Below are 24,990 nucleotides of genomic sequence, written 5' to 3' on the forward strand. Positions count from 1 at the left end.
ATTCCTAATCAGTTGCATATAATAAGGCTTATGTTTATGTATGATTTGCTTTCCTATAAATTATTACATATGTGAAATTTTATTAAGTATAATCATAACTACCTAAGACAGTTTATCAGTGAGAAAAGAATACTTTTGAGGAGGAAGGTATCTTCTATTTTCTTTTTATATAATTTTATTGTTCTATATATTAGATTTACTTAGCATATTTGCAAATTCTAATTTTTAAATTTCCTCTTTAATTTTGGAGAAACTATTTGCATTTAAAAATTTTTTAAATGCTTTGTAGCAGAGTGAACTTAGCCTGCATTACTTTCCTGTGGGTAACTAAAACGTGTAGCAGCAGCTGCTTGTGTGTCCTTAAATGGAGATGATCTTGGCTTCTTCCAAAGAAAGATAAAATCCTTCTCTTGAGCAAAACTCTTGTTATTTAAAGAATCAACTAAAGCTAACAGAAAAATAATATTGCAGCAAAGATCCTCTGTAATCATTGCTAGGGAAAATTTGCAACTTAAAAGTAAACCCCATTGCACAAATAATGTTTGACACTTTGCTCAGTGATTTTATTACAACCATTTTTTTCCTTTAATTTTTATTTATTTATTTATTTATTTTTTATTGGTTGTTCAAAACATTACAAAGCTCATGACATATCATCTTTCATACATTTGATTCAAGTGGGTTATGAACTCCCATTTTTACCCCAAATACAAATTGTTTAATTTTTACATAGTAAGGATTTCTTATTACTCTCAGTTGTCAGTAGTGACTGATAGTTTAAAACCTAGAAACCTAAAGTGGCTTATAACAATTTTCATACATGGTAATGGACAGACTGAGAATTCAGATCTAGATATGTTTACTTATAATTCCTGATAGAGTGGCATATTGTAGGAGAAATCATTATTCGGATATAGCTTTTGTGGAATAGCCTGTATCAACTAAGAAATTCTTAAGATAAACATAGAGGAATTATTGAACACTGTAATTATTTTTCAAAAATATGCTTTAAGTTTGCCGGCCAATTACAATTGAAGTTGAAAATGAAGTTTAGGAGATTGATCATTGTTGTGAAACAACTTATTCTAAGAAAACAGAATTGGTAATACTAAGTTGGATCAACCAAGAAACTGCTATAGCCTGAATAAAATATGTATTAATTATCTCACCTTGCAAGTATAATTAAAAAGCATATGTGGGTACATACCTACCCTAGAAAGACAGGAACTGTGCATGTGTTACTTGGAAAATGGAATAAAAAAATTTATTTTTTTAGATTTGCACAAGGATGGGGAGCTTCTATGTTTACCCTTTTTCTTTGGGTTAGCTGGTGATCGTGATAATCGTGGTGATGATTTCCTGTGGAACTCTAGGAAATGTTGTACTTTAGTTTTAACCTGATTGCACAAACAGAACATTTTATATATATAATTATATATAAATAAATATATATTTATATATATATATAAATTATATATAGGTATAAAATACATATATAATAGAACCATTGGTGAGTTGTAGTGTATTCAGTAGGGTGTTCCTCAAAATTAGGATGTTTTTAGATGTGTTTCGTCAGTCTTCATTTGGAATTGTGCTATCATTTGTATCTAGTTTTAGTCACATCTGCCCAATCTGTGGAGTGGTACTGTTGAAGGTTTAATGACACCAAGTATATATAGTGATTATCAGAGATCCTGTAATACAGTGTACATATGGTACTAATACTTATTCTGTCTTTCCCTTTAGAGGATGGATTCTTAACTTATGGTGGAGTTCAAGAGTTCTTTGAACTTGGAAAGGAAAATAATTGCATATTTAGTCTTAGTAAGCTTTTAAATGAAATTAAGTGTTTCTTCCATTTTGAAATAAACCAGAAACTGCAGAACTGTTAGCAGTACATATGACTCACCATAGAAATCTCAAATAATTTAAGATACAGTTGGTGCTCCAAACCTGTGGGTTCCACTTCCATGGATACAACCAATATGAAATTGAAAATATGAAATAAAAAATTGAATCCACACTGAACATGTACAGACTTATTTTTTTGTTATGCCCTGAATATCAATTTAACAACTGTTTAATAGAATTCATATTATCCTAGATATTAGTAATCTAGAGATGGTTTAAAGTTTATGGGAGAATGCTTGTAGGTCATAAGCAAATAATATGCCATTTTATATAAGGGACTTGAGCATCTGCACATTTTGGTATTCAAGGGGAGTCCTGGAACCAATTCCCTCATGGATACCAAGCAATAACGGTGTTTATAGTTATTGCAGGTATCTTTAAATATTGTGACATTAATCTCTTCTTCAAAATTGCAATAATTAGACCTGCACATAGATATTATTATTCAGTGTATTAATAAAGAAATACAATACATATATTATTATATCACAGATTTGTTTTATATTTTTATTCATATTTTAATTTAGTATATTAAATCTATGTTCTAAAATAATAATTTCAGGCAGGCTTTATGGCATTTGCATGTAGTACCAGCTACTTGGGAGGCTGAGGCAGGAGCATCACAAGTTTGAGGCTAGCCTGGACAACTTAATAAGACACTCAAAATTTAAAAAGGACTGGGGCTGGTATGTTTGCACATGCCTGTAATCCCAGTGACTTGGGTGGTTGAGTCAGGAGGATCACAAGTTCAAGGCCAGTCTATTAGCAACTTAGTGAGACCCTGACTCAAAAATAAAATTAAAATGTTGCTGGGGGTATGGTTCAATGGGTTCAATTCCTAGTACCACATAGACAAAAAGGGATGAGGATATAGCTAGTGGGAGGATGTTTGCCTCGCATGTACAAGGTCCTGGTTTCAGTCCTCAGTACTGCACAAACAAACAAATAAATTTCAGTGTAATTTGTTTCCTTTCTAGTCCTGTACATGTTATTTATTTTTTAAGAAGTTTTATCTGAGAACAGTTTTAAACTTACAGAATTATTGCAAAGATAGTATACCCTAGGTATTCTATACCCTGTTTATCCTGTTGCTAGCATCCTACATAAATATGGAACATTTTTCTCAATAATTGTACCAATGTTGCTATGTGTTTTAACTAAAGTCCTTAATTAATTCAGATTTTCGTAGTTTTCTTTAGTGTTCTTTTTCTGTTATGGGATCCTATCGAGAAACCACATTATATTTAATATTTTTGTCTCCTACAGACCCCTTCCTTGGTTGTGGCAATTTCTCAAACCTTCCTATTTTGATGACTAATGGATTTAAAGAATATTAAGCACATATTTTTGTAGAATGTCTTCTGGTTGGGATTTATCTGATGATCTTCTCATGGATAGACTGGTTAATATGTTTTTGAGATGAAGGTCAGAGAAATAAAAGTGCCATTTTCATCACATTATTAATCAAGGGTATATTCTATTAAATTAACCTGACTTACTACTATTGATGTTAATCTTATCTGGTGGCTGTGTACAGTGTCTTTCAGTTTTCTCCATTGTAAAGTTGCCTTTAGACCCCCTCTTCTTTTCTATATTGTACTCTTTAGAAGTGGAAGAGTATTGCTAGGTTCATGGCTGCTCCCCTGAGATAAAAGACATATTAACAAAAGAAAAACATACAGATTTACGTAAGCTTTGCATGACAAAGGAGCCTTCATAAGGAAATGAAGACCCAAAGAAACAGGTAAACTTGTGTCTTATGTTTAGGTTTGATGACAAGATACTCATGGAGAAGTATGATTGGACAAAGGGCAATCATCTGCTGGTAATAAATTGAGGGAAATTTAGCAAGAACTCTGTTCAGGTTCTTCTCTGTGTCTTCAGAGGTAATGATGTTCCTTTTCTTCCAGAATAGGGAGAACATCTATCTAATGAGGATCTTATGATTTGTTTGAGGAAGGGTGGGTGTGAGAAGGTCAAGAATGACCTTCACAGGTTACATGATTGGCCTCAGGGGAGATGGATGAGAGGGAGGTGAGAGTGACTCTCTTGCTTCTGCTGTTTACTCAAATGTCAGAACACCATGTTTTAGGGTAGTGTGTCTTAAACACCACGCACATAGGATGGAATATCTTAAAAAAAAATATTTGGAATCTCATTTATTTTATGTACATATTGACATTCTGAAAACAGATGAGTAGGACTCAGCAGTGTTTCCAAAAGATCTGTGGCACAAAAAAATAAAGAATTCTTGTATTAGAGGATATTTCTGTAGTTTTATGGGACAGCCCCTAGATTGAGTTTTCCGAAAGACTGAGATATTTTCATGTTGGTATTTTAGGCCTGTCTTTCTTGTTTTGTCTGTTATCACATTCCTTTGTGTCCTTTGATCTGGCTGTGTAGAACTCCCTGTGACCCTCTGAACAGGTTACTGTTCTATTTTAAGCCTTGGTATTTTTTGTAGGAATGTCTTCCTTATCAACGCTATTCCCATTAAAGTTTATCTCTTCTGTGAAGCTTTCCCTGTCTTATGCCATACAATGTTGGCAAACTATAAATTCTTCAATTCAGTAACTCATTTGTGCTTGTTTTTTTTTTAATGGTACCTTGTGTAGATCTGAATCATAGTGATTCTTTAATACTCATTGAATGAAGGATTTAATAAAGTAGGGATGGAGAAAGATTGCCAGGTGGTTCTGTATTATCCTACAGAAATATTAGGTACAGTTCAGAAATCCTTCCCAACTTTAAACTCAATATGGTGAGAAGGAGGGGGGGAGATGAATGATTAGGACACATAAGAGTAGAATAACTAAGAAAATATTTTTTTCTCTCTTGTTTTAAAATATAAACATATTTAAAGATTAAATGTGAAGGGAGGTCATACTGTAAGTACACGCTTTCCTGAACTGAGCCTTTTTTAAAATTAAGGTAATTTTATTTCATAATTTGATTCATAATAGTCCTTGGTACTTATAAATTGTTAACATTGATCTGTGATAGTCTGCTTTTATTTGTGAATTTAATTTTAATTTTATTTTTGCTAATTTAGTAACAAGCCCCTGTGAAACCATCACCCAAAGCCAGTGTACTGACAATAACTCATATGTAACCATATGATCTTGCTATGTTCTCCCTATTCTCCTCATTCAAGAAAATAGTTATTTTGATTTCTGGATTAATTTAGTTGTTTTTGTTTTTATATAGTTCTGGGACATTTTTTGTTCCCTATAAGTGTTTATAATCTTTATGTAACAAATATCATGAGTATTTAATATTTTGCACTGAGTATTTGAACTCTCAATTTGTAGTGGTATGTCAGGTAGTCAAAGAAGCTTTGAGATAGACCAGTTTTTCTGGGACTTTTATGATGAGAAGTTGGGTTAAATGGTAACTAAATTAAACCATTATTAATATTTAGATAAATAAGAGTAACATGCAAGCTTTGAATGATTTTTTTTTGTGTGTGTGTGATTTAAAATATTTGAGGGGATGACATATATATACCTGCAAGAAAGATGTTACCTAACTCTTTAGGGTACTTTTCTATTAAAAGTTTGAGAATTTCTCCCTTAAATTTTAAAGCTGTCTAAGAAAGGACTAATTGAGAAAATTTTCAAGCAAAAATGAGAATGAGAATAGTGGTCTAAGACAGAGAGGATAAGAACTCCCTCCTTAGGGCAAGAGGGAAAAGATAATAGGGTTTTTCTTCAAGTAGAAAAAAAAAAAAAACCTCCAGATTATTATTAAGGTTATTTGGAGGAAGTGAGTTCACTTTTAGAATTGATTTATTAAATATAAATGAAAACTCAAACATTTTATTTTTTTCATAACTGTCTGAATTCTAGGCAGAATCTCTTTTCTTATTAAATATTCCAATTAGAAATGGAGAAGAGATATCAAGAAAGGCCAGACAGTTTAAGAAGAGAGTTCATGTAGTTTTGGACAATTTTTGTAAAATTTATAAAACATATCCTAAGTAGTAGAAATACTACCGCATGCTGATACTTGTTTATCAGTATACAAGTAATATGGAAATAAAACTTTTAACATTTGAAAGTTTCCTATTTGTGCAGTTTAACACCAGAACAAAGAAATTCAGACTTGAGTTAAATGAGCACGCATAATAAGAAGCAGTATGACTTATGGCTTCTAAGAGAACAGCATATTTTATACAAAGAAAGCTGACAGAACCAAAGCCAAAATAAGAAATAGAAATGTACATACCTCATACAACAAATTTAACAACAAAAAACCAACTAACCGTCAAGTCTCTAGAATATTTGCTTCAAAATATTCTGTACACCATGATTCTCTTTCATTAAGAATATTCCAACTCAATGGGTGTGATGGTGCACACTCATGATTCCAATGGCTCAGGAAGATATCAAATTTAAAGCCTCAGTGACTTGATGAGGCCCTGAAGCAACCTAGTGAGACCCTGTCTCAAAATAAAATATAAAAAAGTGCTGGGCATACAGCTCAGTGGTTAAGTGCCCCCAGGTTCAATTCCAAATACATACATGCATACAAACATTCATACATAAATGTCCTGGTAACTAAATAAATGAATAAATAAATAAAAAGAATATTCCAATTCAGTTCAGTATTTAAATATGTTATTGTTGTATTTGACACCAAAACTTCCTTGAGCCTTTGCATTCGATTCTTTGTGGTGGTACTGTAACTTTTTTTATTATATAAAATTGAAATTTTGGTTTTATCCCTTTGTCTTTTGCTGGACTCCCCATTCAATAAGAAATCAAGTGCAGGTTACGAATATAAATCTTTGTTCCCATAGCCTTATCAGCTGTCCTTTGAACTTTTCTAGAAGTGTATTAACTAGAGGTTGTTTCTCACTTAACTTTCTAGTCATTCTTCACCCTGATATGCAAGTTGTTTTTTTCAAATGCAAATTTGATTGCTGTATTTGCTGAGAACTTTCCATTGTGTTAATTTCTCCTTCAGGACTAAATACCTTAACTTTATATACAAATGTCTTTTCCTCATGTGGCTATTGTCATTCATTCCTACCATAATGGTTTGATATCTGCAGTTATGTGTTGTTATATCTAGAATCGGTTCCTTTTAAAAATTCTTCTGTAATGCTTTTATTGTTCAGAAATAGTTCTGGTTTTTTGTTTTTGGTCTTTAGTTACATAAGTAATAAGTGAACATCTTGTAATTCAGAAAAGTCTTAAGTTGCATGGGGGACTTTTTGCATTTTCTAGTATGTTTTCTTTGTCATGAATGTCAGGAATAGAAACTATTTTTTTTTTCTAAAGATTCCCTATAATACTTATCCCTTACAATTCTATTTTTAGAGTCAGTGGATATTTAAGAGTATTAATTTTCCACTACAAGTGAACTCTTAAAAGGATAAATTGAAAAAATAGAGACGAGAGAATAAAGTCCCTCAGAGATTTTAGATAAAGTGATTCCTTTGCTCTTAACAATTGGTCCTGAAAAACTGAGATTTTACTTGCACCTAGTTTCTTTTAATTTGTCCACACTTTGACATATGATGTTGTTGTTTGTCTCTTGTAGCTTTTTAATCAGGAGCTGAATTTCAGTTGTCATTCTTGTATTTCTCTCACTTGCCTTCCTTGATGATTTTCACAATATTTAAGTGAGCTTTGTTAAAATACTTAAGCATGTGAATTTCCTAGACGTCAGTTCTTCATTGATTTCTTTAGTCAAATTACCAGTTACTAGTTGCTAGATAGTGTACTAGAATAAGTGATACATATCCTTGCCTTGTGTAATTTAAATTTTAAAAAATTTATTTTAAATCCTCAAAATAGTATTTGCATTGAAGAATGATTTTTCTTATTATGTTTGTAATTTTTCATGTGATTATATATTAAAAATGTATTACAAATTGTAGTGACTTGTTTTTAGTATAAAAATGGTATTTTTGAGTGTTATATGTTCTATAATTTGTTGAATTACTCTCACTAGGTATTAGGTTATGTGTAATTTTTGCCATTATAAACTATAAAAAAATACTGTGATGAACAAGAGTTCAATTTCTCTGTCTTTGCCTCTGGGGTCTATAAAGTTTTCATTACTAAATGTTAGTTCTTAAATGAGTTTCATTGGGAGATTTGTCTTTGGAATCCAAGTGTTAGTTGGTTGTATCTTATTTTAGATGGAGTAACTTTTTTGACAGAATGAATTAAGTAGTTTTTTGTTTTATTTTGCTTTTTTGTGAGGATTAGACTCAGACAATAAACAACCAGAAACAGAACTGGTCCATACCAGCAACCAAAGGAGTCATATTTTTAGTTGAGATCGGTGAGCCTTTTGAACTGTGTGCTTTGCACTAAGAATGGAGAAAGTAATAGTACCTTAATTTAGGTATGAGCTTTTATTTGAAGTCTTTGATTATTTCAAGAGAACTTCTAAAGCATAATTGCTTCTATACTTTAGCTATCTTGTTTTTGAAATAGTTGTACAACTGACCCTTGATTTTTCAGCAGAAAAGTTTATACAAATGGATTTGGGATATGGGGTTCATGTTATAAAACAAGAGATGTAAATCATGTTCCAGTGGGAAAGATTTCTAAACCCACTAGACATTTAACTCTCTACCAGCAGTTCAATTAATGTACTGGGAGTTGTACTTGTCTTTGATAGTTTATATAAAGCGGTATTCTTCATTAACCTGCCTACAAATTTAAAAACTTACATGAAACATCATCATCTGTTATTCTCATTTGCTGTTGAGGTGGATATAGATAGAGGGGGTTCTAGGACCAGCCCTAGCATTAAGATCAAGATAATACCTTTGGCAACCCATTTATTAGGCTGCTCTGTTAAAGTTTTTTTTTTTTTTTTTTTAACAAGTCTGTTGTTTAATTAGGGCCATGAATATCTAAAGAGTTTATTGTTGACTCTAGCATTAGGACATTGATTTTAAAAAATCTAACTTGAAAAAAAAATAAAGTATCAAAAATATAGTCTTGGATAATTATGAATCTATGTAGTGCATGTGAATATTAGAGAATCAAAAAGCATTTTTGAAATGTTACACTTCCAATAGAATACAGTATGGCCACTGAAGACTGTCCTTCAAATTCATCTGCTTTATATCAAACTGAAATTAAATTAGTTATACAGATTAATCTACGATTCCCTGGGTCTGACAGAAATGAAACTAGACCTCAAGGGCCTGAAAATATTTTTTTTTTTCAAATAAAACTCTGTGGACTGATCTTTGAACTATAATCTTTAAAGGGTAGATTTCATTTTATTGTATGTATCACTGCTGTGAAAATGTCAAGAGATATTTTTCACATAGTGCATATAATTATTCATAATGATGGGACTTTTTACTTATTTGTGTGTGCACAAATAAAACACGACAATAGAAATTTTAAGTACTAATAACTTGGGTGATGCTAACCTTCTACAGAAATCTCCATAAATAAATTGGTATTTAGTAAATATTGTCAGGTATTGTGCTTGAGTATAAGGGGATATAAAAGAGTAAGATCTAATTTATGGTGATACAGATTAAACTGGGAAAGAAACTGCTGTTGCAATTATTATTAAGTCACTCTAATTATAATACCTCTCTGTGCTTTTGGAAACAGTTTGGGATTGTCTTAAAGACTGAGAATATACCTGCGGAATTCTAGGTGTACTTGTCCTGTTTTTGTTGACTGTAAAGGGCCAGATGTAGACTCTGGGGATTAAAAAAGTGCACATGAAATGTTTTGGCAATTTTTCTAGTTTAAAATAAACTCTCTTGTTTTCAAAGAGTGAAATTAAAAAGTAGAAACAAAAATAAACTGGTACCATGCACAAAGTTAAGTATCAACAATCAACTTGTTTCTATTTTATGTCCTAACCACACAGGGAGCTATTTAAATTCTATTCAACAATTCTATCCTGAGAAGAATTCCCATTGTTGACTTAACATTTTTAAAACAGTAAACATATAGAAGAAAATGGTAATGACACATAATTGTAGTAATGAAAAATAACCACCATTAATAATTCATTTTGTATTTCAGAAAAATTATTTGATATGTGTTTAAATAATGTATGGAGTACTTTGGTCCCAGAGCATTTTTATTATTATTTTTTCTATTATCTCTTGATAGACAAATAAGGCAAAAAATTGATAAATTGATAAAACATTTTTATAAACTGATTTTTAAAAATAAATGTTAGCACTTGTGTTACAGTTCTGATTTCATAGAAGCTAGTTCTACACTCTTATACATTTGTTATTTATAATATTGGGCAAGATGCAAAACAGACCCACATTTTATTAAATACTTCAGTGTGATAGATTTCATAGTAATATATTTCATGAATTATCAATTATAATGGTTTTTCTTTCTTTTACTCAGTTTCACTGCTAGTTACTGATAGATGTTCAGTTTTTTCATTACAAGGCATCTATTCATTAAATTCTACTGTTAGTATATTTTATCTTAAGTTTAAAAACTATATTAGATCAATGAAAGTTGTGGAAAAGGCTACATTCTATTTGTTTTATAAGTAAAATTCATGATTGACTTTAATTTGAAGGCTTAAGCTTTATTTGTTTTACTTAATCTCTATGGGTTTGGTTAAGGAAAGTGATTTATTCAACACCCCCCACCCCAGTACTGGGGATCAAACCCAGGGCCTCTCTCACAGGCAAGTGCCCTACCACTAAGATAGTTGTTTTAAATTTTTTCTGAGACAGAGAGAGTCTTACTAAATTGCTGGGACTAGCCTTGAACTTGTGATCCTCCTGCCTCAGCAGGGATTACAGACCTGCACTACTGTATGTGGTTCTCAATCTTGGCTATATTATTTCCCTCCATCAATTTTGCATTCTGACTATAATGAAATCATGTTTCATGGATGGATCTTTTCTTTGTTGACATTTTTAAAAGCATGATAATGCTAGCATGTAGACAAAACTAAATTGATTTTTGAGAGGAAAAATATCCCCAAGAAACAAGAGTTAATAATAATTTAGTTGCTTTGCATGATAGAAATCAGAAATACTTGTAAGGTTCTCTTTATTTTCATATACATATAAAATATACTTTAATATAGGAAAAATATATTTCTTAATAGTTTCTTTTAATCATTTTTTTCAGGATCTTTTTATCCTTGAAGTCACTCAATATATTTGATTTTTTAAAATTTCAATAAATAATTTGAGGATAGGAGAATATTATGGAGTTAGTTTAAAAAATAAATTTAATGAGATTATTAAAAACAGCTCTTTCTATAATTCAAATTTTTAGGATTCAGATTAAGACTTCCATGTATAATGGAGCACTGAGGAAGGGGTTACTGATAGAATTTTTAAGGTTTTTTTTTTTTTCTTTTTGTTTAGAGAAAATATTTAACAGTGTACTCCACAAATAATAACACAGCCTTCATTAAGATACATATTTTCTGTTAAATGCCTAGTTACTTTATTAATAATATAATTCACATTTTTTTGATTAATGAAATTTTAAGTTCTAAATTATTCATACTTTATTTTCATCGACATTAGTGAGCTTTATGAATTTATTTACTTTTGGGTGAGGTACATAATTCTTTTACCAAAGGTACTTGTAGAATATCTCTTCAGATAGACTGTTCCAGGAAACAGGAAGATTTACTGTGTTGTTTGACATGTTGTGAGTGATGCATGAGCTTGAGGACAAAGGCAAATGAAGGAGAGAGAGATAACAAACTCAAGGATTGCAGAGGTTGTATTCCAGTTAAGTGTGGTAGCACTGGATCATCTAAATTTAACAGTATTTGTCTGGGCCAAAGAATTTTGAGCTATTTTCAACTGCACTATAGTAAACTTTTGTTAGAAGCATGTTTGGCCATTAAGCGACATATTTTGGCAACTCTTCATAGCATCTGGGTCTCATCTAAGTATCATGTGTTTGGGATTGTTGTAGATGGCCACTCTCCTTGTTCAATTATGAGAGTGGAATTGTATTTTCCAACAAGAAGTACCTATACATGTCTCCTGGATCTATAAATTTATATGGTTAGGACCTACACCTCTTCTTTGGCAAGTAATTAATGTTTTCTGAAGAACAGTGTGTCTTGTGCATTTTTAGATAAAACATCTAAATGAAGAATTATCTCCTTTCCCTGAGTTTGGCAACTACCAGACAGATCTATCAAATGTTTACTTGTGTCTTTGTTTTATCCATATAAATTTTGAAATATTACCTTTATGAAATTCTTTGTTCTTTAATTTGCTGACAGTTACAAGCCTTTATAATTACCTTTGTATATTTCATGTTCATGCAAAAAGTTTTGTTATTTATAAGCTATAAATGTAAATCTATATTCATAAGTTTAAATTACATTCTCCTTGATTACTTATATTGGCTATTGTCAAGTTAGAAACCTGATTGACTACTTGAAATTCTCAGAAGAACAGCATAACAAGAAGTTTCTATTTCATCAGCATATGAATTTGATATGTTTTTCTATCAAACAAGCTAGGTTTTCTGGAATTTGTTAAAAATATGCATTTTAGTACCATATATATATCACACAATGATATGTCTCTTGGCCAGGTAAGAGTTTATTGAATAGAAATTCTGTTTTCTAACTACCTGAGAAAATAGTGTATTACTAATGGGTTATAGGGGAGAGGTTATTTGAATATAAAATACTTTCTTCATTTCCATTTTAGGGAGCAAATTATCCACTGCCTTAATAGAAATCCTCTTTGTTCTCCTGAGGTATTGACAGCTCTTAAGAGCCAACTTTTGTTGGTTGATATCAATTTTATTCTTGTGTTCTTGGTGTATATTACTTTATCTTGCCTTTTATCTCATGACTCTTTGCAGTTGTAAGATAGCACTAAAGTGATGAAGAGATAGAAATTTATATCTGGTACAGTTCATTCTATCATATACAGTGTACCTTGGAGACCTGAGTGTTTTCCTTTAGGAAATACGAGTAAAATAAAGTGCAGATTTCCTGTGGTTATTATATGCTTTGTTTTTGTTGAGGCCTGACATACATACTATCAATGGCATAGTTTTATTAATCTTAAATGTAATTTTAATGTCATTTTTATTTCATACACACATGCTTACCTGATAACCACTGTTCAAGAAACAAAGTTTCCAGTGCCCATTAAGTTTAATTTGGGTGTCTTAGTCCATACAGCAACACCCTATATCTCATCTCTTTCCACTGTTCTCACTTTTATTATCAAGTAAACATGATTTTGTCAGGATTCTTTTGCTTAGTACAGTGTCTCTAAATTTGATCCATGCCATGTAGTATAATAGGTCTGTTTTATTGCTGTGTAGTATTCTATTTTACACATTTACCACAATTACTTATTCATTGCTTTGATTGTTTTAAAGTTACTATGATAAGTTCTTTCTGCTTCCAGTATTGTCAAATGGAATACATATAAATATTTACCTAGAATTACTTGTGGGAGAATAAATTTTATTGAGTTATTAACAAAGTATGCATTTTATAGGACTAAATGATACATGCATGGAATTTGATTACATCTCTTCTTTCCAAAAGGTTTCCTATAATTTTTAAATGATGTTTTATCAGTATATAAATCTTACACTCAATTTCTTAACTTTTTATTCCTGAGCATTTAATATTTTTAAAACATAATGATCAAAATTTTACATAACCAATTTTTATTGTAAACATATAACAATATGATTGATTTTAAAGTATTTATCTTGAATTGTACAGTCTTGCTAAAAGTTGTTTACTAGTCCAGTAATATTTTTTAAAATAGTCTATTAATATGGTGAGCCTGCATTCATATGTGTGTGTGTATGTGTGTGTGTGTGTGTGTGTATAATTAGTTATAGTTGGACACAATACCTTTATTTTGTTTTATTTATTTTTATGAGCTGCTAAGGATTGAACACAGGGCCTCGCACATGTGAGGCGAGTGCTATACCGCTGAGCCACAACCCCAGCCCCCCTGCATTTATTTTTACATACTAAACTGAACTTGAATTTCTGGGATATACCTCTCATGCCATAATATCTGTATGTCTAAATCTAGATTTGTTTTCATGATTTTTGTTCAGTTTTTTTTTTTATATCTATGTTCATGTGGAATATTGACCTATGGTTTTTATTTTTTCTTAACTTCTTTATCTGGTTTGGGAATTAGAGTACCTCCTAATATGAGTTTGGAATTTTTCTGAGTTTGTCTACCATTGACATTAATTCTTTAAACAGTAGAATTCCACAGTGAAACCGTCTGAATTTTGTTTTAGAATACAAATTCATTACTTTAATAGCTTATAGGACTATTGAAATTACCTATTTCATATTAGATGAGTTTGTGTAGTTAGTATTTTTTGATAAGTTTGTCTGTTTTATTAATGAAGTTACTGAATTTATGTGCATGGTAATTTCCTTACTATTCTTTTAATATCTTGTGATCTGTAGTGATTTTCCTGATATTGGTAATTTGTTTTTTTCTCTCCCCACCTCCTAATGAAGTTAGAGGTTTGTCAGGTTTTTCCCCCCACATTGGTTTTCCCTATTATTTTCTGTTTTAAACATCACTGATTTCTGTTCCTAGACTTATTTTCTCCCATCTGCTTGCTTTGAGTAGATTGTCTAGCTTCTAAAGATGGAAGCTGCTTAGACTGAGGCTTTTCCCTTTTTCTAATGTAGCTACTTATTGCTAGAAACTTATCTTTCTTTTCTGCTTTAGCTGCATCGCACACATTTGATATTTTCATTTTTATTCAGTTCAATCATATTTTTTAGAAGTATGTTATTCAGTTTCAGTGATGCCAAAAATGGTATTCTTTTGAATTTTCTGTGTCCACTTGAAGTTGTATTATTGTTTTGAACTTTCAGTTTATAATGTATTTCATTGTTATTCAAGCCCTGCCTTACTACCTTTCTTGAAAGTTTTATTTTTGTTGTTAGAAACTATCCATAAATTTTTTACTTGACTTTGAGATTTAGACTCATTTTTTCCAATCTTTCTTATGATTATTCAGATATTATCATAATTATTCCAGAGTTTCTTTTGATAATTTAAATTTTCCTAGACACGTGTCCATTTTATCTGAATTTTTAGATACTTTGATATGCTATATACCACAATACAGTTTTGAAGTATTCTTTGCACTAGTTTTAAATATGAGTACTCTCTTAAATGTGTGTGTGTGTGTGTGTGTGTGTAAAGTGTTGCAACTATTCAGCTTTCTTGTTGTGAAAGCACTCAGATAAAATGTAGAAGAATGATGATGAATGCTTTCTTTTTGTACACTGAATTTTTCATTTTTATAATTTTTGTGTTACAAAATATTTTTTAATTTAAAAATATAAAATCAAGTTTAATTTTCAGACCAGTGAACTGTATTTGCCAAACCATCTTCTAACTAATCTATTTCAGAGACATGTACTAAAGTGGTCATTATATTGTAGATTTATTTCTCTATTTTTAAATCATTTTTCCTTTGATGACATATACTCTTTAGATATATAAAGATTTGTGGCTATTTTATATTTTTGGTTACTTTTATCTTTAACCAATATAAAAGTTTATTTTCATTTAAGGATTTTTTTTTTTGAGGGGCTGGATTTTATTATATCCTAGAATAACATCGCCACTTCTCCTTGTCTTTTGTTGATGTTAACCAATCCTGTGCAGGAACATAGATTGCAAGCCCCAATAATACATGATACACTATGGAAAAAAAAAAAAAAACACATTAACTTTTATTTGGATTTCCTTTTCAGTAACTTCTAGTATGAAGGTTTTATGGCCAACTACCTTCCCTTTCCACGTAGATTGATGTACCAAAACCAAGATAGTGTTATCTAGAACCTTCAAGTATGTATTTATGTGTACTCAAGAGTTCGTATTGCCTCATTGTCAAAGGGAAAAGTATTTTTTTCTTCCCTGTTTTGGGGCACAACATTTGGCATCTAATAGATAATTGATACTAGTGCTATTTTATAAGTTCTTTTCAGCCTACTAAATGTGTAATTAAGAAAAGACCATTTTTATTTTATAAATAAAGGGAGGAAAACCTTTAACATTTGTTGATTCATTAAATTGGTACTTGTAGAAAAATAACATCTCCATAAGATTGTAATTTGGAAAGATAAGAAACAATTTGAACACACTTAATTTCACATTTTGGTCTTCAGCCCTTTTGTTAGAACTTTCAAAAGATTAGTAGTTTCAGTGTCAATGCATTAGGTTACTTGAGCAGCCACACAAAGTATCACAGACTGGGTGGCTTAAACAGATATTTATTGTCTCTCTCATAGTTTTAGAAGTCACAAGTTATGAATCAAGGTGTTAGCAGATTTGTTTTCCTTCTAAGGACTGTACAGGAAAATCTGTCCCATGTCTGTTTTCCTAGTTTATGGTGCTTACTGGCAATCTTTGGTATTCCTTGACTTGTAGATGTATCACTTCAATCTCTGCTTATGTCTTCATGTTCCATTTCTGAGTCTCTTAGTAAATAGTCTCCCCTTTGTGTTTGGGTCTAAATTTCACCTTTCTCTGAAGATGCATTGTGTTGGAGTAGTGCTCATCCTAAAGACCTCATCTTAAGTTGACTCTATCTGCCTGGACCTAAATAAGATCACTTTCTGAGGGTCTCTGGTTTAGAATGTCAACATAATCTTTTGGAGTGGACACAGTCAAACACATGGTACCTATATGAAAAAAAAAGTTTCACTGGTAGAAATTTGAGTATGTTTGCAATATTGCTTTTTATTGTTTTACTTTATTTATTTATTTTTATTGGTTGTTCCAAACATTACAAAGCTCTTGACATATCATATTTCATACACTAGATTCAAGTGGGTTATGAACTCCCATTTTTACCCCCATTACAAATTGTAGAATCACATCAGTTACACATCCACATTTTTACATGATGCCATATTCGTGACTGTTGTATTCTGCTACCTTTCCTATCCTCTATTATCCCCCCTCCCCTCCCCTCCCCTCCCCTCCCATCTTCTCTCTCTACCCCATCTACTACAATTCATTTCTCTCCTTGTTTTTTTCCCCATTCCCCTCACAACCTCTTATATGAATGAGGGTCTCCTTCCATTTCCATGCAGTTTCCTTTTTTTCTCCCTTTCCCTCCCACCTCATGTCTCTGTTTAATGTTAGTCTTTTCCTCCTGCTCTTCCTCCCTGCTCTGTTCTTAGTTGCTCTCATTATATCAAAGAAGACATTTGGCATTTGTTTTTTAGGGATTGGCTAGCTTCACTTAGCATAATCTGCTCTAATGCCATCCATTTCCCTGCAAATTCCATGATTTTGTCATTTTTTAGTGCAGAGTAATACTCCATTGTGTATAAATGCCACATTTTTTTTATCCATTCATCTATTGAAGGGCATCTGGGTTGGTTCCACAGTCTAGCTATTGTGAATTGTGCTGCTATGAACATCGATGTGGCAGTATACCTGTAGTACGCTCTTTTAAGGTCTTCAGGGAATAGTCTGAGGAGGGCAATAGCTGGGTCAAATGGTGGTTCCATTCCCAGCTTTCCCAGGAATCTCCATATTGCTTTCCAAATTGGTCTCACCAATTTGCAGTCCCACCAGCAATGTACAAGAGTACCCTTTTCCCCACATCCTCGCCAGCACTTATTGTTGTTTGACTTCATAATGGCTGCCAGTCTTACTGGAGTGAGATGGTATCTTAGGGTGCTTTTGATTTGCATTTCTCTGACTGCTAGAGATGGTGAGCATTTTTTTCATGTACTTGTTGATTGATTGTATGTCCTCCTTTGAGAAGTGTCTGTTCAGGTCTTTGGCCCATTTGTTGATTGGGTTATTTGTTTTCTTATTGTTTAATTTTTTGAGTTCTTTGTATACTCTGGATATTAGGGCTCTATCTGAAGTGTGAGGAGTAAAAATTTGTTCCCATGTTGTAGGCTCCCTATTTACCTCTCTTATTGTTTCTCTTGCTGAGAAAAAACTTTTTAGTTTGAGTACGTCCCATTTGTTGATTCTAGTTATTAACTCTTGTACTATGGGCGTCCTATTAAGGAATTTGGAGCCAAACCCAACAATATTAGATCGGAGCCAACTTTTTCTTCTATCAGGCACAGAGTCTCTGATTTGATATCAAGCTCTTTGATCCATTTTGAGTTCACTTTTGTGCATGGCGAGAGAAAGGGATTCAGTTTCATTTTGTTGCATATGGATTTCCAGTTTTCCCAGCACCATTTGTTGAAGATACTATCTTTCCTCCATTGCATGCTTTTAGCCCTTTATCAAATATAAGAAAGTTGTAATTTTGAGGATTGGTCTCTGTGTCCTCTATTCTGTGCCATTGGTCCACCCGCCTGTTTTGGTACCAGTGCGTTCAAAATCTGTTATCGCTATACCGCCTGACTCACACTTCCTACTTAGAATTGCTTTTGCTATTCTGGGTCTTTTGTTGTTCCATATGAATTTCATAATTGCTTTATCTGTTTCTACAAGAAATGCCCTTGGGATTTTGATTGGCATTGCATTAAACCTATAGAGAACTTTGGGTAATATCGCCATTTTGATGATGTTAATTCTTCCTATCCATGAACAGGGTATATTTTTCCATCTTCTAAGGTCTTCTTCTATTTCTCTCTTTAGGGTTCTGTAGTTTTTATCGTATAAATCTTTCACCTCTTTTGTTAGGTTGATTCCCAAGTATTTTATTTTTTTTGAGGATATTGTGAATGGGGTGGTTGTCTTCATTTCCATTTCAGAAGATTTGTTGCTGATATACAGGAATGCCTTTGATTTATATGTGTTGATTTTATATCCTGCCACTTTGCTGAATTCATTTATTAACTCTAGCAGTTTCTTTGTAGACCCTTTTGGGTCTGTTAGATATATTATCATATCATCCGCAAATAGTGATAATTTAAGTTCTTCTTTTCTTATTTGTATGCCTTTAATTTCTTTCATCTGTCTAATTGCTCTGGCCAGTGTTTTGAGAACTATATTGAATAGAAGTGGTGATAGAGGGCATCCCTGTCTTGTTCCAGATTTTAGAGGGGATGCCTTCAGTTTTTCTCCATTCAGAATAATGCTAGCCTGAGGCTTAGCATATATAGCTTTTACGATGTTGAGGTAAGATCCTGTTATCCCTAGTTTTTCTAGTGTTTTGAACATAAAGGGATGTTGTACTTTGTCGAATGCTTTTTCTGCATCTATCGAGATGATCATGTGGTTCTTATCTTTAAGTCTATTGATGTGGTGAATAACATTTATTGATTTCTGTATATTGAACCAGCCTTGCATCCCAGGGATGAATTATACTTGATCATGGTGCACTAGTTTTTTGATATGCTTTTGTATTCGATTCGCCAGGATTTTATTGAGGAATTTTGCATCTATGTTCATTAGAGATATTGGTCTGTAGTTTTCTTTCTTTGAAGTGTCTTTGTCTGGTTTCGGGATCAGGGTGATGTTGGCCTCATAGAATGAATTTGGAAGATCTCCTTCTTTTTCTATTTCTTGAAATAACTTGAAAAGTATTGGTATTAATTCTTCTTTGAAGGTTTTGTAAAACTCCGCTGTATACCCATCCGGTCCAGGGCTTTTCTTGGTTGGTAGTCTTTTGATGGCTTCTTCTATTTCCTCCTTTGTTATTGGTCTGTTTAGATTGTGTGTATCTTCTTGACTCAATCTGGGCAAATCATATGACTTAAGATATTTATCGATATCTTCTATTTTATTGGAATATAGGGTTTCAAAATAATTTCTAATTATCTTCTGTATTTCTGTAGTGTCCGTTGTGAAATTGCCTTTTTCATCCTGTATGTTGGTAATTTGAGTTCTCTCTCTTCTTCTCTTCGTTAGCATGGCTAAGGGTCTGTCGATCTTATTTATTTTTTCGAAGAACCAACTTTTAGTTTTATCAATTTTTTCAATTTTTTTTTGTTTCAATTTCGTTGATTTCCGCTCTGATTTTAATTATTTCTTGCCTTCTACTATATTTGCTGTTGTTTTGCTCTTCCTTCTCTAAGGTTTTGAGATGGAGTGTGAGTTCATTTATTTGTTGTTTTTTTTCTTTTATTGAGGACTGAACTTCCAGGCAATGAATTTCCCTCTTAAAACTGCTTTCATTGTGTCCCATAGATTCCGATATGTTGTGTCTGTATTTTCATTTATATCTAAGAATTTTTTGATTTTCTCCTTTATGTCTTCTGTAACCCATTGATCATTCAGTAACATATTGTTCATTTTCCAGGTGATGCAGGATTTTTCGTTCCTTCTTTTATCATTGATTTCCAGTTTCATTCCATTATGATCAGATAAGATGCATGGTATTATCTCCACACCTTTATATTTACTAAGAGTTGCCCTATGGCATAATATATGGTCTGTCTTTGAGAAGGATCCATATGCTGCTGAGAAGAACGTGTATCCACTTGATGATGGTTGATATATTCTATATATGTCAGTTAAGTCTAGTTTATTAATTGTGTTATTGAGTTCTATAGTTTCTTTATTCAGTTTTTGTCTGGTGGATCTGTCCAATGGAGAGAGTGGTGTGTTGAAGTCACCAATAATTATTGTGTTGTGGTCTATTTGACTTTTGAACTTGAGGAGAGTTTTTTATGAACGTTGCAGCACCATTGTTTGGTGCATACATATTGATAATTGTTATGTATTGTTGGTGGATGGTTCCTTTTAACAGTATATAGTGGCCTTCTTTATCCCTTTTGATTAACTTAGGTTTAAAGTTGGTTTTATTCGATATGAGTATGGCCACTCCTGCTTGCTTCCGAGGACCATGTGAGTGGTATGATTTTTCCCAGCCTTTCACTTTCAACCTGTGTATGTCTTTTCCTATCATATCGCTGAATGAGCTGCGATCAGCCGAAAACTGGCGATGGTGACGTCAGCTCTCCAAGATGGTGGCCGCTGGCTTCGTCGGTGGTCTGACCGGTGTGGAGGACAGAACTGGACCGCTTCCTTCCCCCGTCTCAAACCCAGCATTCAGCACTGAGCACAGTGAGGGCACAGCCGGCAGGAGCCCGCAGAATCAGCAGCGCCGTTTCTATGCGTTGCTAGCTCGCCATTTCTATGGACACCGTTTCTCGGCTTGCCGCAGTCTCTAGCAGCGGGGCGAGCTGCTGAATAAGCAGCTTGAATCTCCAGGCGGACAAATCTCGCGCGGTTGAGCCCCCAGTAACCGATCCTCGGGCGATGGAAATCCTTCCTCTAGGTTTCGGTGCACCCCAATTTTGCTGGAAATTCCTAACAAGATAGCTTTTGGCCATTCTAACTCGTCATTCGCCCGCGCAGTGATGCGGTACATGGGGGTGATGCACTCCATTCGCCGCCATCTCAATACTCAAGAACTATTGTTTTACTTTAAATATCTGAAATTTTTCTTAAATTCTAAGTATATTTTTTCTAAATTCTATAATTTGCACTGGAGACTAGTAATCATCCAAATTATATCTGGGTACTAATCATATTTTCTGTGGATATATGTACTACCTCATTAAAACACGCCTGATTTTGAAATTTTAATTAAATGATAAAATATGATGCATGACAATTAGAAGTCAGAATACTATAAATATTGCATTTATTTTTTGTGGTAATCTTTGTAATGTGTCTAGTTAAGCCATGATACACATTCTTTTATTGTATTACTTCTTGAAGCAATAATTAATCTCTTATTTTTAGAAAGCTTCTACATTCACAAGGTGATGAGAGACTCAGATCTCATATATGGTATTACATTAGCCAGACTAAATGTCCTGTTGTCATCAGGTCTTCATTAGACTTGTACATTTCCTTGGAACTTTATTGAAATTCTTTATTATGTTATAATCACAAATGTGATATCAGATAGTCTTTAAAAATCAAAGAGACTGCTTTAGTTTTGAATGAATATTATTGTGAAAATATTAAAGGTATGTAAATATTCCATTTAGAAACTTTTAGTATACTAATAGTATAAACATGTTTGTTCAGGTTTTGACTGGATCATCTCGTCAAAGCTATTCACCTTCTGGCTTTCAGGATTTCAGTAAATGGGAATCGGTGCTGAAAATAAAAGAAGGACTTCTAAGACAGAAAGAGATTGTAATTGATCGGTGAGTCTGTTTTTTATTTACTATATATTACAGGTATATAGAAATGTAGATTAATGAAACAAATACATTTACACCCACTACTTTAAATTAGAGAACTACAATTTACAAAATTCACTGATGGCACCTTTGTCCCTCTCTAGTCCCCATAAAGGGGAAAGCAAGACTTCTTAGAACAGAGGTTTTGTTTCTCACCTGCTGGTAATGCCTGATTTCTATCTTCATCTTTATTCACTTTAGTGTTAATGTATTATTTGGAAGGTTCTCTTTGTGTTTTTAATATATGTAGCAGGTTAGTTGCAAAGCTAATGAATTATCAGAGGTACAAAATATTGTCTTTTGTTTAACATTTAGGGACTATCAATTTGGAAAACTACTTAAAAGTCATTATTTCCTTTAATGTATGTTAGGTCTGAACCACAGAAACTATGAAAATGATGAATGTTTAAAGTTAAATAATTTATAGATAAAAATTATGGAAGTTTTCTTGGACATTCCAAAATTTTTGAATGTTTGAGTACCAAATCTCTGAAAAATAAATTAATTTATACTTAGTCTCCTGATTATTCTGAGCAGTAGACTTTAATGTTACTTGATTATATTCTCTTTGACATATATTGGCTCTACATCATTTATGTATACTTTTGGGATAATTAAGTGTGTATTGTGGTAATTGGGAAATAGTTTGAGGAAGAATATTTTTATCAACCAGCAGCTTTTGTTTCTAAAGTAATATACTAGCATTTAAAAATAAAAATGTTTTTAAAAATCTCCGTAACATTTATAGTGCTTAAAAAAGAACTAAATATCCATTTATTTTTTGAGGAAATAGATTAAACTAATAGACTTCAAAATATCATTAGTTAGAATTACTCTGGGATGGAAACCAGAATAAAGGTCCTGAGTTTTTTAATTTGGGATATGGTGTGGTTGATCATACCTTCCAAATCTCTTTTCTAAAAATTATTTGTAAGATATTATTTTTGAAAATATTAGGTTACCTGCATTTATGAGAAAAATGTGCTTTTTTATCCTATTGGATAATTACGTCAAATCCTTTGAAATAGATTGTTGGATAATTAGGTCAAAGTGGGATAAAAGTTTAGGAAACATAACTGTGCTCCTAAATGTGCCCCATTTCTTGAGAAAACATGTATAGTTTAATTTCAAAAACAACTCATAAAACAAGAAACCTAGTTTACTGTTTATTATATTTGCCATTGTAACTATTTTGATGATTCTGAATGAAGTGCCTGACCTTTTGCACTTTGGTCTACTCATCTGCCTCAGTTAAAGGACTTTCACCACTTAAAAATGAAGTTTTTGAAGACCATTGTTTTAAGCAACTCTCCTCTTCCATCCAATTTTATAGCATGATGATTAAATGAATGAATATATGTAAAGGAAAACTAATATACTACCTGATATATGAATTTGGCAGAGTAGCAAGATACAAGATCAACATTCATAAATCAATAGCTCCTTATACCCCAACAGTGATTCTGCTGAGAAAGAAATCACGAAAGCCATTCCATTCACAGTAACCTAAAAAAATACATATACTTGGAAATTAAGCTAACTAAGGAGGCGAAAATTAAAATGAAAATTATAGAACATTGGAGAAAGAAATCAAAAACTACCTTATAAGATGGGAAGGGAGAATTAATATTGTCAAAATGACCATATTACCAAAAGCACTGTATAGATTCAGTGCAATCCCTATCAAAATACCACTGACATTTTTCACAGAAAGAACAATCCTAAAATTCATTTGGAACATTAAGCAACCCAGAATATCCAAAGCAATCCCAAGCAAGAACAATACTGGAGGCATCATAATACCTGAACTCAAATTACACTAAAGAGTTACATTAAAAATCCAGCATGGCACTGCCATCAAAATAGTCAAGAAGAGCAGTAGAATAGAATAGAAGACACAGAGTTGAACCGACATACTTAACATCTGATGCTTGACAAAGATTCCAAAATATATGTTGGAGAAAAAAAAACTCTTTTACTGATCTGGGAAAATTGGATATTTATATGTAGAGGAATGAAATTAGATCCCCATCTCTCACCCAGTATAAAAATCAAAGCAAAGCAGCTCAAAGACTTAGGAATTAGAGCAGAAGCTTTGCAATTGCTAGAAGAAAACATAGGGTCAACACTCCAACATATTGGCACAGTTACCAACTTCCTTAACAGGACCCCTAAAGATCAAGAAATAAAACCAAGAATCAATTAGTGGGATGGCATTATAGTTTTATGCACAGTAAAAGACATGATTAAAGAGCATGAAGAGAGCACCTATAGAATGGGAGAAAATCTTTGCCAGCTATTCCTCTGATAAGGGATCATTATCCAGAATATAAAAAGAACTCAAAAAGCTTAATACCCCTCCAAACTCAATAAATGGGCAAAAGAACTAAAAACAAATATTTCTCAAAAGAGGAAATGCAAATGACCAATAAATTTATGAAAAATGTTCAACATTTAACAATTAGGGAAATTCAAATCAAAACTATATTGTGATTTCATCTCACTCTAGTCAGAATGACAGTTATCAAGAATACAAATGATAATAAATGCTGGTGAGGAATAGGTACACTCATACATAGCTAGTGGAATTGCAAATTAGTACAACCAGTCTGGAAAGCGGTAAGGAAACTCCTCAAAGAACTATAAATGGAACCACTATTAAGACCCCAAGTATCTCACTCCTTGATATTGTCCAAAAGAACTAAAAATCACTATATTATAGTTATATAGTCACATTAGTGCATGTAGCAGCACAATTCACAATAGCTAAGTTATGGAACCAGCCCAGATGCCTAGCAATAGATATAGATTAAGAAAATGTGGTGTATATAAGCACAATGGAGTTTTACTTATCCATAATAATGAAATTATGGCATTTTCCAATAACAAGATGAAACAGGAGAACATCATGCTAAGTTAAATAAGCCAGACTCAGAAAATCAAGGTCAAATGTTTTCCCTCATATTTGAGAAAAAA

At 32.4% G+C, this 24,990-nt stretch overlaps 1 protein-coding gene across 2 annotated transcripts in view; it reads left to right on the top strand.

Moving 5' to 3' along the window:
• Window positions 1-24,990, top strand: part of Cep85l (centrosomal protein 85 like) — a 161,176-nt gene that overhangs the window by 75,173 nt on the left and 61,013 nt on the right. For both annotated transcript variants that reach the window (XM_071613072.1, XM_071613071.1), the window contains exon 4: window positions 21,857-21,978. In XM_071613072.1, coding sequence (XP_071469173.1) covers window positions 21,857-21,978 — 122 coding nt within the window. The remainder of the gene's footprint in view (window positions 1-21,856; window positions 21,979-24,990) is intronic.

The sequence above is a fragment of the Marmota flaviventris genome, chromosome 6 (genome assembly GCF_047511675.1).
Source record: "Marmota flaviventris isolate mMarFla1 chromosome 6, mMarFla1.hap1, whole genome shotgun sequence".
Lineage (NCBI taxonomy): Eukaryota > Metazoa > Chordata > Mammalia > Rodentia > Sciuridae > Marmota > Marmota flaviventris.